At 37.9% G+C, this 18,829-nt stretch overlaps 1 protein-coding gene across 1 annotated transcript; it reads left to right on the forward strand.

Moving 5' to 3' along the window:
• Window positions 1–12: 12 nt before the first annotated feature.
• Window positions 13–8,922, forward strand: rabggtb (Rab geranylgeranyltransferase subunit beta). The gene is made up of 9 exons (XM_079820263.1): window positions 13–240; window positions 468–575; window positions 662–859; window positions 2,681–2,786; window positions 2,878–2,930; window positions 3,031–3,141; window positions 3,230–3,355; window positions 7,444–7,593; window positions 7,752–8,922. The coding sequence occupies exons 1-9, from the start codon at window positions 238–240 to the stop codon at window positions 7,890–7,892; spliced, it is 996 nt and encodes a 331-aa protein (XP_079676389.1). The 5' UTR covers window positions 13–237; the 3' UTR covers window positions 7,893–8,922.
• Window positions 8,923–18,829: the final 9,907 nt, after the last annotated feature.

Raw genomic sequence — 18,829 nt, forward strand, 5'->3', positions numbered from 1 at the left:
GATTACGACACTAATCAGAGGAAAATGGTAAACGCAACTTATCGTGTTTTCTCCGCTTTGTGACACAAGTGATTATGCGTCTGTTTACAAGATGCGAATGCAGAATCGCATAACGTCCCCGTCAAATGCGTTTTGTCCTTCACGAGCACCCGTAGAAATGACGAATAACGTGATGATGTAAAATGTGTGTGACGGCTGAAGTAATCCTGTAGTCCACTCTCTTGCTTCTCCGCCAGTATGGTAATGTAAACACACTACTTTGCTTTTATAGTCATTTAATTATGTATCGTATAATGTTTACCCATAAAGAAAGGGCATGCGATTGTGAAGAAAACAGCGCACATTAAAATAGTAGACCTATTGCTGCATGTCATGTCATCCGCCCAGTCAATTCAGCACAGTTTTAGCTCAAATGAATGTATCAGACTGTGTTGTCAGAAAGTGATGAAACCTACTTTATTTCGCAGGGAACCCAGGTTAAAGACGTGACCATTAAACCCGATGCTCCGAGCACTCTCCTCCTAGACAAACATGCAGACTATATTGCAGCCTATGGCACCAAGAAGGATGATTATGTAAGTTGATGGCTTATAAAAATGCAAAAATGGTTGTCCTTTAATAAGTAAATTAAATTGGAGGCTAAGTCCCATGTGTTTTGCAGGAGTACACGCTGTCAGAGTACTTGAGAATGAGTGGCATCTACTGGGGTCTGACAGTGATGGACCTGATGGGTCAGCTCTCTCGAATGAACCGTGAGGAGATCATAGACTTCATCAAGTCCTGCCAGCATGACTGTGGAGGCATCAGCGCCAGCATCGGCCACGACCCTCATCTCCTCTACACCCTCAGTGCTGTACAGGTCAGTAGGGATCATTGGATGAGTGACAGGTTGTCCCGCCCTAGCACCAGTAAAGATGTCAGCAGAGAAGAGATTTTGCTGCAAGAGGGAGGGGGAGTTATTTTGATTGAAGATTATGAGGGCACATACATTTTTAAAAAATAATGAAGTGCACGGATAATTACTAATAAATGCTACGATATTCAATACAAGACAACCATGATTAAAGCTGGGGTAAGTGGTATTTCAAAACTGCTTTAGAAAAGTGTCTGGGGCTGAGTACCAAAACAAACTTGTAGCTAATCAGCAGTAAGGGGCGTGTCTACTAATGACAGGGAGAAGAGAGCGATCAGTGCACATCATTATTCAAAAGACACGACACGGGATGAACATTAGTCGAGCGACGACAGAAAGAGAGAGATGGCAGATAAAAAACAAATGTGGAAGATGTCTGTGGAACAAAAGAAGGCTTACGATCTGGCAAGAAGTACGACCCGTGTAAATATCGAATCAGCTTTCCAGCGCTGGAGAGAACTCAAGGAGCGAAGGCAGTGATTGCTTTATTTCTTCTTGATAGGCGAGTAACATTGATTTTGTTTCACAGAACTAATATATGCTGGCTTTTGCTTGTTCACTTCAGCGATGATAATTTCCCATTCATTTCCACACCATATAAGCCCTGAGTGTCTAAACCTCCTCACTGTCTGTTTCAAGCATCAGATCCCAAAGTGTGACTGAAAAGTAAGATAATACACTCCTAATATATGTTTGGTTCTAGGGCTGTAATCTCCCAGTCTATTAGTCGATACGTTCTGCTCGACCAAAATTCTGATTGGTCGATTTTTGCTGCGTTCATTTCATCAGGTGGAAAGCACTAGTTGCTAATGGGGGTGTTTTCAGAGCACCCCTGTTTCACAGGTAACAGTCTGTCTTCAGAACACCCCCCTTGTTTTCACTTCTTTTGGATTAGCCCAACCCACTGGAGAAGAGAGACAGATTGAAGTAGGCTACTTTGCTGTATATTATTTATTTAATTGTGAGAGCGTTTTTTCTGCTCTTGATCTGGCTTGTTTAATAAATATTCAGCTCCTATATGTTCGAGCTGCACAGAGCGGCTGAAATGATAGTTTCTGTCAGTTATTATAATACAGATGACAAAAACAATTGTGTAAATTATGTTGCATATTCCTCAAAAGTTCTTCTGATGATATCACTAGTTGACAACATAGTACTATATTTTCGGAAATCATAGGCTATGAAATTTGCGCAGGTGTTCCTGATGCAACGCTATCAGAGCCGACAGACTCGTGTGTCAGACTCATTTCAGTGCAAAATAATCAGCTCGAAAACAAGTTAATATACTGCAAATAGCCTACTAGTTTATTTAAAATTAATTTAGGCAGACAACAAGGCTAACAAGTACTGCGCACAGTGCGCAGATAATTCATTTAACGTTTTTCTTTTCTAACCTCATTTTTATTCGATTTTTAGTCGAAAATTTCAGGACTTCAGTCGACCAAGATTTTCTTTGGTTGATTTTGGGATGGAAGGGATGACTTTTTCACTGAACAGTCGACCTGGATTACCATAGTAACACACATTGCTTTCACTGAATGATGACATCATACCCACGGCCGGCTGGCACTGCAGATTCCGCCATAGTCGTTGCCTGGGTTACGCATGTGTGGGCCGGAGCTATCAAAATAAGGGGGGTTTGTTTTGGTGATTTTAAATCAACATCGGTTACCAGAAAGCACTTACCCCACCTTTAATAAATGGCTGTTTAAATTAATACACAGAAGTGGAAATTAATTGGGAAAAAACGGTTGTTACCCCCTTTAGATCCTGTCCTTGTATGATAGCATTAATGTCATTGATGTGGACAAAGTTGTGGACTATGTTAGAGGACTGCAGCAGGAGGACGGCTCATTCGCCGGGGACAAATGGGGTACGTTTATATATATTTTTTACTGTCTTTAGTGAAATAAACATTTAAACGGTACATGATTACATGAAGGCCTGTTTTTTTTCTTTAACAGGTGAAATAGATACACGGTTCTCCTTTTGTGCGGTTGCGACATTGGCACTACTGGTATGAATTCTTTTGCATTCAATATTATATTTAATTGCCTTTTATTGTGTTTCCTGCAACCTTTGAAGGTTTTAAATACATAAAATCAATTTCTGTGTAGGGCAAGTTGGATGCGATCAACATGGACAAGGCTGTTGAGTTTGTGCTGTCCTGTATGAACTTTGATGGTGGGTTTGGTTGTAGGCCTGGTTCAGAGTCCCACGCTGGTCAGGTGAGATATTTGAGGTTTTTTATGCCCTTTTATTGTATTTGTAAGTGATGCTCTGTCTCTCAGTAATTTTTTATCATCCTGTCACTAGATATACTGCTGCACAGGTTTCTTGTCCGTCACTGGGCAGCTTCATCAAGTAAATGCAGATTTGTTGGGCTGGTGGCTCTGTGAAAGACAGTTGCCATCAGGAGGCCTGAATGGCAGACCAGAGAAGGTAAGATGTCTTGTAGATCATAGGTATTAATGAAAAATAATTTCGTTAATTAAAAGAATATAAAAGTGTTAAAAACGAAATGGTATTACAGATAAAATGACATTAGTTCTCATACTTTCAATTAATGCTGGATAAAAGGATTTAATTGTATCCCAAGTCTGATTTTTGACCATTAGTGCATTTGGTTAAGGAAGAGAACATCTGGCACATATCCGTCACATATACCTTGAACTCCTGATTGATTAACCCAAACATTGCTTACTCGAGGGATGCTGGTTTCAAAAACGCGTCCGTGAGTAAGTTTGGACAACCCAGAGAATGTTCCCGGTTAACACACAAGACATTCTCAACAGAGCAACGAATCGATGATTCCCCATGGAAACAGACGCTAAGAAAATGCGCACCATTCTCCTTCCTCCTTCTTTTGTTTAATGCCGATTTACATATCCTACTTAGTGCACATCGCCACCTAGTTGGTGGTTTTGCAATAATTTTTTGATCTCTTTGTTTAATAAGTCATTTCATATATTTGTTTTATGCTATTTAATTGAATGCAGATCCATGTGTGAGATGACTATAAAAAAAATATAAATATATTTGAATTGAATTAACATTTAAACGTTACCTTGTTATAATAGTGCTATAATAGTAGAATTAATATATAATATTGTATGTTATATAACTGTAACTTAAAACACATTTAGTTCTATTAATATAACATCTGAATACCTCCTAAGCAAACTAACCCTGGATCATAAGCTGCTCCGGAGCAGGTTATGTTCAGAGAGTGAGTTGCTATGGCTACTTGCATACCCTGAAAGTTACCTCCGTTTTTGGAACCCGAAAGTTGCGGCTATCCGCTTACTTAAGGCCCTTTCACACCGGACGCGTAACGAAAAAGCGAAGCGGAAAAAGCGTATATTTCGTGAGCGAATAGTTCGCGTTAAAACCATTCACATCATCCGCAACGCGAGTTTGCGACGTTTCAGAGCTCCAACATTCCAAAACATTCGCGGCGACAGCTGAGAAAACACGGACACTTCATCATTCAGTGGAGACCAGCTTTTCATTTTCTTTAAAAGACCAAAAAGAAGGTTTTGGGTGCACCCAGTCTTAAATAACAGAGAGTCTGAAGGGGAGTATGCTAATCTTGTACAGGAGCTAAAACTTTATCATGGCCGGTTCCGCACTTACTTTCAAATGTCCGTGGGACAATTTGAGGAGCTCCTCCAGAGACAGTAGCACCGCTTCTGACGAGACAAACACACTTCAGGAACCAATCGATCCGGAGCAGCTCTGTTTCCAGTTGAGTCACAATGTAAACATTTAAGTGCCACAGTAGGACTGACGGAAACACATTCACTTTCTATAGTCGCGGACACAATTAGGTTAGAAAAAAATCTACGTATTGATTATAATATCGTAATCTGTAGCCTATAGTGGGCAAACACAGCTGCATCTGTACAGCTGTAAACACAACTGTAATCTCGTGAGAAATGTGATACCTGGCAAAGGTTGATGTTGATTGAATGTCTCTTTAAACCCCTTAACTGTCACCATCCCGCTTGCGGGACACCTGGCACTCTTTTTTTGATCGCCTTTTTTTCGTGTCGTATATTATAGTAATTATCATAAAATAGGTATCATTCGAAAGCTTAAGAACTCAACATTCATCCTGTGAAAACCGCTTTGAAATCGGACGTTGTGTTACCATGGAAACGGTACTCTAAATTCTTCTAGCGGGCTCCTCCCCTAGTGGGCGGTGTCATGTTTCATATTACAGTATTTATTTTAACTACTTTTTTTAACTTTTCTAATCTTGACAAAACACATATCGTCGGAAAGGTCTGAGTCTCAAGGTTCTATATTTGGTGACCGTTTTGTGATGGAAATGACATTTGGACAGAAATTTACAGGAAAATGCGTATAAAAAACAATCAATGGAATTACAATGACACCCGGTGGCTATTTTTGGTATAGCGCCTAAACAAAATCTCATGGGGACTTTTGGGAACAATTTTTGTGATATCAACTTCAAATTTGGAACACAACTTGGTTAGACATTTGGATTTGATTTTATAGTAATTTTAGATTAAAACATTTTTGTTAAATATATATTTTATTTAAAATAAAAATATTTAGAACAGTATTTTTTATTTACAGTAAATTTAGACTTTTTAATTTTTCATACTGTCATATTCTGAATTGCTTTCACTTCAGCAATAATCTGCCGAGTGTCTGCTTTAAAACAAGATCAAACTTAGGTCTATATTCCAAAGCATTCTTGAATTACAGCCCTTTAAGTTTGGATTATTGGAGTATTGGACATTTTCATGTGTATTCTCAAAAAGGGGGGTGACAGTTAGTTAGTTCACCCAAAAATGAAAATTAGCCCATGATTTACTCACCCTCAAGCCATCCTAGGTGTATATGACATTCTTCTTTCAGACGAACACAATCTGAGTTATATTAAAAATGTCCTGGCTCTTCCAAGGTTTATAATAGCAGTGACTGTTGGGTCATTTTTGAAGTCCATAAAAGTGCATATATCCATCATATAACTGCTCCAGGGGGTTAATAAATGCCTTCTGAAGTGAAGCGATGCATTTGTGTAAGAAAAATATCCATATTTAAAATGTTATGAAGTAAATTATCTCGCTTTCGGCCAATCGCCTTCCGAGTGTAACGCCTCTCTCGCAGTTCAAAATGCTTACGCTACGTCTGACGACATTGCACACCAGTCACGCTCGTCAGACGTAGCGTAAGCATTTTGAACTGCGAGAGGTCATATACACCTAGGATGACTTTAGCGTCAGTAGTAAATCATGGGATAATTTTCATTTTTGGGTCAACTAACCCTTTAAGTGTTTCGAATTGTATTGTATTTTGTATTGTCTATTATAGTTTCTTTTCTAATGGACCTTGAGTCTGGAAATAAAGTTGAATTGAGTACAATTTGTGGTGTTATAAAAGATTAAAACTAACCTTATCCACCTTTTTCCTGACGAGCCTACTGAATTATGGGTGGCACTTCCGGTTAGGGGAACTTCTGAAACGAATCAAGTCATAAGGTTGCCCTACAAATAAAGCGTATCCTTCAGTTTGACTGAATTAGCTGTCAATTTTCCTTCATGTTTTATTTTCAGACATCATGCTATTGCTATTTTAACATGAAATGTTATAACAAGAATATATATGGAAAGAGCTCTTTTCAGTCGCTGCATTCTTTTCCTCATGATTATTTCCCCTTTGTATTCCGCTGTAACAGTATGAAAAAGGACAATATATACGACACATTCGTGGTCTGCTCTCCCCAGTTAATTTACGATATATCCCATTAATAATTCACTGGAATGCACAAAGAATCTCTCGTTTTTCTCCTCAAATCCTCAGGTCTCTTTCCAGTTTTGTTTTCACTGGTAAATAACATGTATTTTCTGTCCAAATGATGGAAATCGCTTTGAAATAGTATCACAATGCTGAAGTTAATGAACATTCTTGATTAAGGCAACGTATATTACATAATACAGATATATATTATTACAGTGATATTTAACCCGTCTGTTATTGCTGTGGAAAGAATCTCGCTTTTGGGGTTATTCACGGTCTGTTGGAAGTACCTTGTTGATGCTTTTACGTTTTTAAATGTCCTTTTAATGTTCGATGGTTGAAGGGTGAGTAGAATAATGTCATCTCATGGTACCCAGTTTAAAAAAACGTATTATTGCATTCATAGAGCGAGCATTTCACTGATTGTTTACAGCTTAATGGAAGTTACACCCATAATTCTCGCAAAGCGGTATGGGGTGTAGGAATAAGGTGGATAGCCTATTGAAACTAAATAAAAAAACTTGTTGAAAATTAAATAAAAAATAATCAAATCTGTTTAATTATTTAAAATATTTATTTTAAAAAATGATTAAATTAAATGTATTTGTACACCATAAAAACTGAAATTGACCAAACAAAATAGACAAAATAGAAATGAATTAAATTTTAATTTCATCGACTATGTCCTAGATACTTTTTTATATATATCTGAAAGAGCAAATACAACTGTGGATGATTTTATTCTTTTGTGATTTCAGCTGCCTGATGTCTGCTATTCCTGGTGGGTTCTTGCATCTTTGAAGATCATTGGCAGAATTCACTGGATTGACAAAGCAAAACTGCGCAATTTTATTCTTGCGTGCCAGGATGAAGAGACCGGAGGCTTCGCCGACAGGCCTGGAGACATGGTAAGCTCTACGGAGTTTGTCACATGAAATTTTACATATGCATGAATATTTTGCATGTTATTTCTATAGGACTTAGCATTCTTTAAACACATCTTCTCAGTCTCTGCAGTTCATTGTTCTGAGTATAATCTATATATATTTTTTGTCTTTCTGTCCAGGTGGATCCTTTCCACACTCTGTTTGGTGTGGCTGGTCTGTCTTTGCTGGGAGATGAGCAGATCAAACCGGTGAACCCTGTGTTTTGCATGCCCGAGGATGTGCTTCAGAGAATTGGCCTCCAACCAGACTTGCTAAGCTGAGTTTAAATTTTCAGCATGGCTATTTTACTCTTCTCCTTCACCTGCACAGCCAGCCCAGTTTTGAAACTAGCAAACCGTGGAAAGCTGTCATCTTCAACTAACGATCGGCACACCGCTTAGAGGGACCAAGGACATTAGAAAGACATTGTGTGCTTTTGTTCAGAGATTTGTTCTGGTCATCATGTAGGCACAATATTACAGAACTTACTTCTGTTGGTAGGCTTTCTTTCTTTAAAGATGCTGGTCAAAGAGGTACATCTGGTATTATTTCAGCTTTCACTGTATAAAAACAACTTTATTTATATAGACTGATTCAGCAGGTCACTTTTTGGTATCAATCAAGTGCATTTAGTCAATGAGGGGAGAGATCACTCACTCATCTCTGATGGCTTTTCCAAAGCGAGTAAGTAACATTTACATGTTACATCACACTTTTCATTCATGAGATTAATTTTATGTCCAAATTCTCTCACTGTTGTTTGCTCACATCAATCATCAAGGTTTTGTTAAGCATTTCTAAAGCATTCTTGATAACTATTGTGCAACCATTTTAAAAGTCATGTTTGGTTTGCAACTGCTGTTATCATTGAGTTTTAGGAAAGAGTTTTGTTGTTATGGTATGAATGATGAATTGTTCTCTCCTTCTGGCATTGATACCAGTGTGAACATGCCTGTGGTGTGGGATGGAATAAAAGTGATGTTAATATCAAAAACCCAAGTGATTTTGCTTCATTAGTGTAATTTGGATAAATCATTGTCAGGTGTTAATCTGTTGATGTTCATCACCCCTAGAGCTTCTGACACTGATTGTGATGAGATTTCGGTGGCCTGCTGTTATACGTGATGTTCCTCAGTAGCGCTTGTACATTTCTTTGCACACTGTAGGTTAGAAATGTGTATCATATATAAAAACCATTAAGCTGAATTGATTACCAGTTTTAGTCAATCAAGCTTTGAATGTCACACAAATCGACATTGTGTTTACTAAATTTCTGCTATTAGTATTAAAAATAAAATCTGTAAAACTTTTAAGTATATGAGCATGTAGTTGGAAAAGTGAAAAGGCAATCAATTCAGAGTGTGTGAAATCATCAGGAGAGCAGCAATCTACAGACCCCTGACTGATTTGCAGAAACAAACACAAGGGTTGTTAGGCTACGCTGAAACCCCACTGGTTCTCATTACAACCCGTTCAGAGTGCCAGAGATGTGCCACATGTCACCACTGTCTCCTGGCACTCATGTTGTTGTTACACAACACCATCTACTGCCTGTTAGTTTTTAAAGACATTGGGATCCGTTTTAAACATAAGAAACCATAACACCAAAAACAGCATGAACCATTGTACAAAAACTGGGTATTCTACACTGAACAAAATTATAAACGCAACACTTTTGTTTTTGCCCCCATTTTTCATGAGTTGATCGAAGACTTTTTCTATGTACACAAAAAGCCTATTTCTCTCAAATATTGTTCACAAATCTGTGTTAGTGAGCACTTCTCCTTTGCCGAGATAATCCATCCACCTCACAGCATGATGCTGATTAGACAGCATGATTATTGCACAGACCAGAAACCCATGTTTTTCTAACTCCCAGTTACAAGCTCTGACATCACATAGCCCGCGAAACAACAATGGCAGCCCCTACGGATGTGATGTTTATGAAACAAAAATACAAATAATGTAAAACTGAAAATCAGTCAGTATCTGGTGTGACCACCATTTGCCTCACGCAGTGCAACACATCTCATTTGCATAGAGTCGATCAGGTTGTTGATTGTGGCCTGTGGAATGTCATGGGCAACAGCTCTGGTGGACATTCCTCAAAACTTGAGACATCTGTGGCATTGTGCTGTGTGATAAAACTACACGTTTTAGAGTGGCCTTTTACTGTGGCCAGCCTAAGGCACACCTGTGCAATAATCTTGCTGTCTAATCAGCATCTTGGATGGATTATCTCGTCAAAGGAGAAGTGCTCACTAACACAGATTTAGACAGATTTGTGAACAATATTTGAGAGAAATAGATAGGCCTTTTGTGTACATAGAAAAAGTCTTAGATCTTTGAGGTTAGCTCATGAAAAATGAGGGCGAAAACAAAAGTGTTGCGTTTATAATTTTGTTCAGTGTATTAACACACTACAAGTCAAGTATTTGCCATGTGTTGGTTGCTTTATACCTTCACTAGCCAGTTCGACTCAAAATGTGTGATTAACATTTTTACTTTGTAAAGAAATTCATACATAGGCACAATATAAACCTTGGAATTATACGGTTCTAGCTGACATTTTTGTCAAAATTGAGTTATTCACATATCCTTATTCTGTGAAAACTTATGTAATGTTTTTTTAGTTTATGTACATTTTGGGACTTTACTTTATTTAGAAAACAAAAAGGTTCTATCTATAAAGTCGAACTCTAACTTGGTTCTATTTGTGAGCCAATCAGCACTTTGAATGCTCACAAGAAGACCAATGAGCCTATCTATTTATCCATCCATCCACCCATCCCTCCATATCTTATCTATCTATCCTAGCTTTTAAAACTACTAAACTAAAACTTAAAACTATTTAAAACTTAAAACCTTCGAACTTAAAGCAGGTAAAACTACTTCAAACTTCCTGGCTAGGCTTTCTCAAGCCAACATCAAAGTTTGTCTACAAACCATGTTCAATCCACACTGATCTCTAGAGAGAACCCCATTTTACCTGTCCCACTTTCTGTGGAATAAAGTCCTGCTCAGGTGTATTACAGTAGCTGCTTTCTGTCTAAACCAAAAGAAACTTAAACAAACAGTTCCTGCAATTCTGTGTTTAATCACCATATTCCTACCAAAAATTAATATCTGCACTGGACAAAATATCTAGAACTGCCTTTTATGCTTAACTTGAACACGAAAATAATTATTCATTCTAAAATATGAAATAAATGTCATGGAAAACATTACATTTAACTTAACTTAAAAAAAAAGAAAGAAACTTTCTCATACACGTCGACCCATTGTTACAACACTAATTTTATGATTTAAAACAAATTATAAGTAAACTGTTTGTGTTTCTCCAAAAAAATGACTGCTTCAATTAATGTTTTGCAAGATAGAACCATATAATTCCAAGCGGAAAGGTGTTTTTTTTGTTTTTGTTTTAGAATTAGAAGGTTCAATCTACATTTGATCTGTTCTGACAATCCCCATTCACAAATTTGATAGGATTTTGATATTGTACATAGAATACATTTAGGGTCTTTGTCATTTTCATGTATGAAAGAGACTTGTTCCCCATAATCTTTGCTATATGGAATACAACAATTTTGAAGCTCAGAATGCAGATAGAACCTTATAGAACCGCCAAGGTGGCGATTTGTCAGAAAAACTGTTTTCAAGCATTTGCTCATGAAGCATTAGTTCAAGGGTTTGGAATAGTAATTCTCAACCAGGGGGCAGCAAACTTCCAGGGGGGGCACAATAAGGCTTACTTTAAAAAGTATCACAGTCGCTTAGGCACATTTCTTAGATGTGCCATTTTCTGCTTCACATTCTCTGCTTGTTCAACCTCCATATCACCTATGTGTCACTTGTGCACATCATAAAAGCAATTTCTCATTTGCTTAGGTACATTCATGCACACAATTATTATTGTGTATACATTTATTTTTTCTAGAAATGCACTTTTTTTGGTTTGCAAATGTTAAGGATGTTTAGAGAAATGTACCAAATGACTAAAAATATATATTTTTGAGTTTATTTTTATTACAATAAAGTACCTAAGATTCAAATCAGCTTAGATAGGAGCACCTTCAAATATTTTCATGGAAAAAGAGTTTGGTCTGGTTTATGTGACTGGGATACAAAGATGTGCTTAACATGCATTAGCCAAGATTTCATCTGTTTGGTTTCTCTATTGAAATAAGATTGCACTGGAGGTAATTCATAGCTAATGTTTACTCGCCTGTAAATATTTGGCTTGCTTTATAAGAATACGAGATTTACTTGATTATGATAAATTGATAAAACATGGTGAAATCAGTACATTGGCTTCATTATCTTCAAACACTGTCTTTTGTTTGAACCATTTTGTTCAGAAAAAAAATCCAGCTCTGCAATTGTGTTCAAATATCCACCCATTCTTAATAAAATAAGAAAAACAAGCCACGTGAAAAGACATCCCATTAGCAACAGCCTCTCTCTGACATACACCTTGTTCAAGTAGATAAAACAAGTACATCTTTTCCATGTCTGTGCATCTTTTTCAAGCCTGGAAACATTGCAGAATGATATTGATGCCTTTATTGATGAACCTAATGTAGGGCAATATGTCTAGCCGTGCATGAACTGTGACTCAGATAGAAAGGAATTGAATCCCTCAGAGGATGATGAGTTTCATATAATAAAGCTCTACCAATCAATTGCTAAAATTCAAGACTCCATAACCGATGAAACAAGGAATGAATTATTCTACTGTATGATGGTTTTCATCGTTATCTGACATGTGTTATGTGCTAGTTCTGAGGATCCTATTAGAATAACAAAATTCCTCATGAAGCTTCGAAGCGTTATGAATCAGTGAGCCGAATGATGATTCGGATCGTGTGTCAAACCGCCAAACTGCTGAAATTTGGCGATTCAAACCGCTGATTCGACTCGCTGATTCATAACGCTTCGAAGCTTCATGAGGCCGTGTTTTGAAATCGTCATCACTATGTACGTCGTTATTTAGGGTTTTTTTGCGCACAAAAACTATTGTCGCCGATTCATAAAGTTATTTTAAAACCACTGTAGTGAGATGGACTTTGTAACGACGTCTTTAGCACCTTATAAGGGTCTTGAGAGTGTAACGTGCCATTGAGCCAATGGAGGCCTTTCAGAGCCATCAGATTTCAACTAAAATATCTTAATTTCTGTTCCGAAGATGAACGGAGGTCTTACGGGTGTCGAACGACATGAGGGTAAGTAATTAATGACAGAATTTTCATTTTTGGGTGAACTAACCCTTTAACTCTGAAAGCTCTGACACAAAGTGAGACACCTTTTCCTGCAAACCCCTCTGCTTGTTCACTATATCAGCATTTTGAGAACGTTTGTATTCTTTGATGAGGAGATCAAGGCTGTGCTTAATGGCTGCTTTAGATATGTGAATTCTGCTTTTGTCCATACCGTCTTTATTTCGTAAGTATCTTGACAATGTCTTGCTGTCTTGGTCTTGCTGCTGTATATAATAACAATCCTGTTCGTGCAAAGGGTTCTTCATTCCTGGAGCAGGACTCTTATCAAGAGTGACTTTTTGTCGTCTTTGATGCGCTTGTTTTGCTCTGAAATGTCTAGGAGTCGAGGAACTGTTCTTCAGATCTGTCTTTGCGATATATGAAGGGCTCTTGGTCAAAGTCTTCTGAGGACACCCATCACTTTTATCCCTATGTTTTTCATTGCATTCCCTTGAGGATAACTCAGAATGACACGACGAGGCTTTTAAGTAGACCTTGTTTTTTACATCCGTATGTGGTGAAATGTAAGTATTAGTGCTGCATTTTTCATACGTTTGTAGAGTCAGTGTATGCTGTTTGACTTCTGACAGATCCCTCTCACAATCATCAGAGGTTTCATCACCCAGACCATCATGCTTCTGGCTGAACGTGCATTTGGACTGCACTGAGTCACCGCTTTCAACACTGAAGTCAATATTACCACATGTGTTTTCTTTCTTGGATTCTTTACAAGTTGAAAAGGCAATACTCACTGATCCCACATGAGCAGCGTAGGCTTCATGACAATATCCGCTTATCAGGTTTATGTCCATCAAGGTTTTTTGAAGCTCTTGTATTTCTTTGTTGATCAAAAACATCGATCTCCTGTGATCTCTGCACAGAATTTCCCGCTCATCCACAAACCTTTTCATTTCATAATAGTTTTTGAAGTGCGCTCTCTGTAGATGTCCAACTCTCAATGTGCTTGTTTTTCTCGCTTTCAAAGAGCTCATGTCTCAGATAGATTCAACATGTAATGACTGTTCAGGAGCCTTGAGACGTGTGTTTGTTGTGTTGTACCTCGGGTTTACCTCAGGGAACTGTTGAAGGCTGTATGTGCCACAGAGACAGGCATTGGTTAAAAGGAACTAGTCCATCCAAAAATGAAATTGATGTCATTTACTCAACCTTATGCGAGTAAATGATGACAGATATTTTGAAGAATGTTGATATCTACAAATTTTGGTTCCCATTGACTTCCATTATATGGAAAAAAATTGCAATGCAAGTCAATGGGAACTGAAAGTCTTTCTTCAAAATATCTTCTTTTGTGTTCACCAGAAGAAAGACATGCATACAGGTTTGAAAAGACATGAGTAAATAATGACAGGATTTAAATTTTTGAGTGGACTATACCTTTAAATGAACCAAAAGTAAAGTTCTGTGAGATATTAGCTTTATATGTGGCATGACAGAATTTGTGAAAATGCAAATATGGAGAAAACACAAAACAGACCGAGGGTACTAATGGTCTCATTCACAAGGGGGCAGCACACTTCTATTTTTCATGGGGAAATCAGCATGTAACGCACATGCTGTGTTACTTATATTGAGTCTAACATTTCATTAAAATTATGTAAAATTATAATTACAAATGACAGCATAAGGCGCATCATGCTGTGACACAGACCGAAGACGTACGACATAAATCTTTTACTCACCGTTTATACTAGCCATTTTAATCATCCGTAATAATCATTCTCAATGCCTCTAATATGCGCCTCGAACGGCAGTTTGGTTTGCATCTGCATTACCATCACCAAGTCTGCAGATCCTGCACTGATGCTTTTCTAGCGCATGTATTTTTTATCATAGTCTACATTGCATAAAATATTCAGATAGGACATTCACTTTTCGGAGCCCAGCCAGGCTACTGATCCCTCACCTAATAGTTGGATGAGCATCCAGGCCAAAGCCTTGAGCCAGTATCAGCAGACACCCGCCCGACTGTCAAGTCATGTATGACCGTGACTTGGGCTATTCCAGCCGCCCCGCATCCGAAAACACAACGTCAAAGCAATCATATCTCTGAATGTCTGTGTCAAAATAAGCTGAATAGCTGCTGCTAAAGTATTAAACATGTTTCATCACATTTTTCATGGTTTAGGTAAGATATTTCTTCAGGCTGCTCTTTTAGGACATTGAACAAAATAATAATAATAAAAAATGTGCAGGGTACAGCAGGGCTAAAAGCTTCCCATAATAATAACAATACAATTCAAAGTTGCTGTTTTATTTACTTTCATAACCTCAAGTATTTATTTATTTTATATTATTAAAAAACAAATCGAATAGCCTATATTATTTAGCTTTTAGTACATTATGGCACTCATTACTTTTCAGAAGTCTCATCCGGAAAGTATTCACGGCGCTTCACTTTTTCTCCACATTTTGTTATGTTTCAGCCTTATTCCAAAGTGGATTAAAGTAATTATTTTCCTAAAAATTCTACAAACAATACCCCATAATGACAACGTGAAAGAAGTTTGTTTGAAATCTTTGCCAAAAAAAAAATCACATGTACATAAATATTCACAGCCTTTGCTCAATACTTTGTTGAAACACCTTTGGCACCAGTTACAGCCACAAGTCCTTTTGAGTATTGGCACACCTATTTTTGGGCAGTTTCTCTCATTTTTCTTTGCAGGACCTCTCAAGCTCCATCAGGTTCGATGGGGAGCGTCGGTGCACAGCCATTTTTAGATATCTCCAGAGATGTTCAATCGGGTTCAAGTCTGGGCCACTCAAGGACATTCACTGAGTTATCCCCTGAGTCATTCCACGAAACCGGTACGATTTGGACTTACACATTTTTAGATTTTTTACTAAAATGTATTACTTTTCTGAACACCCCACAACATAAATGACATACTTAACTTGCAGAAAAATATATTTTCCCATCTCAGGCATCAAATCCCTATTATTATTGGTTACTTTTTCAAGATATGGGCACTATTAATCCTCAACCCCGTTATGGACACTATGGGAGCTCTCTGAATGCGATTATAAAATGTATTTGTAATGAAATCAACATTTTCCTATTAATCAGATGTCCCTCCCACTAATTCAGTAATTGCAAATATAAAAGTTGCATAAAATGTCATACTTTTGCTGTACTAAAGTCTGAAATGGGCCCTTTTTGTAACAGGAACCTCATCATTTTGGATCAAAGATGCATCTTAACTTCAGAATTTTAACTAAAATCAGTATTGTTATGATTGCTCTGAACATTTCAGATTGAGTTCAACAAAAATGTATTTACTTTTTTATACACTTAATATTTTTTTTTTTTTAAATGTAGGTGTGACGGGGTTGAATATGGTAACGGGGTTGAAGAGACAAATACAGCTTGACATATAAATAGTTACTCAGTTACTCAAATTCAATTAAATATTTTCTACAAACACTATTTCATAATGTAACCAAGAAAGACAACAGATATAAATTGCAATTGAACTGAGTTTTATTAACCCAACTGCAGGAAAATAATAAATGTACAAAATAACATAGTATAGTGTATGTGTGTGTGTGTGTGTGTGTGTGTGTGTGTGTGTGTGTGTGTGTGTGTGTGTGTGTGTGTGTGTGTGTGTGTGTGTGTGTGTGTGTGTGTGTTTGCGTGAACATGTGTTTGTGTGTGTGTGTGTGTGTGTGTGTGTGTGTTTGTGTGTGTGTGTGTGTGTGCTTTGTGGCATTCAAAGTCTGTCCCAGAATAAGGAATCTGGTGGATGGCTCTCAAAACGACGAGCAGCCATCAATCAGATGGTTTTTCAGTCAGTAAAACGATAACATACAACCTAAACAACTAATAGTACTTTTATTAAAGGTGCACTGTGTAACCCTAAACGGACAAACTGCTCTACAGAGCGTTAGCTACTCTCTGCTGTCTCAGATGACGGCATCTTTGTCCTGTGTCGCCATCGTAGCTTCTCTATGAGCTTCGAAATGGAGGGGTGAGCAGTGTGCTGTTGCAATTCACAACCTCACCACTAGATGCCGTTACAATTTACACACTGCACCTTTAACTACACGTTTAATTTTCTAACACTTTCTATCACTCAGCCTAGTCATTTACCAACACTCTTAACCGCTCATTGCTCTACCTTGAAGATTCTGGCTGTGGATACTGTCTTGGGGCATGATCTGGACTTTGTGGAGGAGTGGTTAAAGGGTTAGTTCACCCAAAAATGAAAATTCTGTCATTAATGACTGACCCTCATGTGGTTGGACACCCGTCAGACCTCCGTTCATCTTCAGACACAAATGAAGATATTTTAGTGTAAATCTGATGCTCTGAAAGGCCTCCATTGGCTCAATGCACTTTACACTCTCAAGACCCTTAAAAGACACTAAAGACGTCGTTACAAAGTCCATCTCACTACAGTGGTTCTACAATAACTTTATGAATCGGCGAGAATAGTTTTTGTGCGCAAAAAAACCCTAAATAACGACTTATATAGTGATGACGATTTCAAAACATGACTCACTGATTCAAAACCCTTCGAAGCTTCATGATGCTTTGTTTTGAAATCGTCATCACTATGCAAGTCGTTATTTAGGGTTTTTTTGCGCACAAAAACTATTCTCGCCGATTCATAAAGTTATTGTAGAACCACTGTAGTGAGATGGACTTTGTAACGACGTCTTTAGTGTCTTTTAAGGGTCTTGAGAGTGTAAAGTGCATTGTGCCAATGGAGGCCTTTCAGAGCATCAGATTTACACTAAAATATCTTCATTTGTGTTCTGAAGATAAACGGAGGTATTACGGGTGTCGAACGACATGAGGGTAAGTAATTAATGACAGAATTTTCATTTTCGGGTAAACTAACCCTTTAAGTTCTTCAGTGCTTCTTCTCTCCTCTCCTTGCTTCTTTTGTAAGCTTCTCTCCACTTTCTACGCTTCAACCGCTGTTGTCTTTCACTCATCTCATTGATTCCTTTCTTTTTCCCTGTCTCTACATTTTTTCTCCATCTCTGGCGCTCATTCTTCAGGTATTTCTCCCTTTTTTCAGGATCAGCATTTAGGCGTGCACGATACTGCCTCTGCCTTTCTGCTGCTGTTGTCGGTGCCATCTCAGACTCATAGATGTCTGTAGATGTTTAAATCATTAAATCAAACATTCTTTCAGAGCAATTTACTTAACACTGAGATGTGAAAATCTAGGCAGAACACACACACACACACACACACACACACACACACACACACACACACACACACACACACACACACACACACACACACACACACACACACACACACACACACACACACACACACACACACACACACACACACACACACACACACACACACACACACACACACACACACACACACACACACACACACACACACACACACACACACACACACACACACACACACACACACACACACACACACACACACACACACACACACACACACACACACACACACACACACACACACACACACACACACACACACACACACACACACACACACACACACACACACACACACACACACACACACACACACCTTTAACATTGACATTACTACATTCAACATATGCCTGTGGTAAAAGACTTTTGATCAAATATAATAATTAATTTAAATTACTGGATAACTTCAGAACCAAAGTGTTAAACACAACCCCATCACAATCTCACAACCCCGTTATGATCGAAGAAGTAACGGGGTTGAGTGTGACGGGGTTGTGATTTTTTGCTCAAAATGGCCACTGCTCTACATGTAGTGAGTAACAGGAGAGCACTTGGCATGCATGATATTAAGAAATCATGTATATTATTAAAATAACAAAGTTCATTTTCACAAGTAATAGTTTTCTATCTTTATTTGATGTAACGGGGTTGAGTCGTTAAGCTTGACAACCACAATATCACAATATAAATAAGTTATAATTATAAGAGAA

The sequence above is a fragment of the Gobio gobio genome, assembly GCF_949357685.1.
Source record: "Gobio gobio genome assembly, chromosome: 6".
NCBI lineage: Eukaryota > Metazoa > Chordata > Actinopteri > Cypriniformes > Gobionidae > Gobio > Gobio gobio.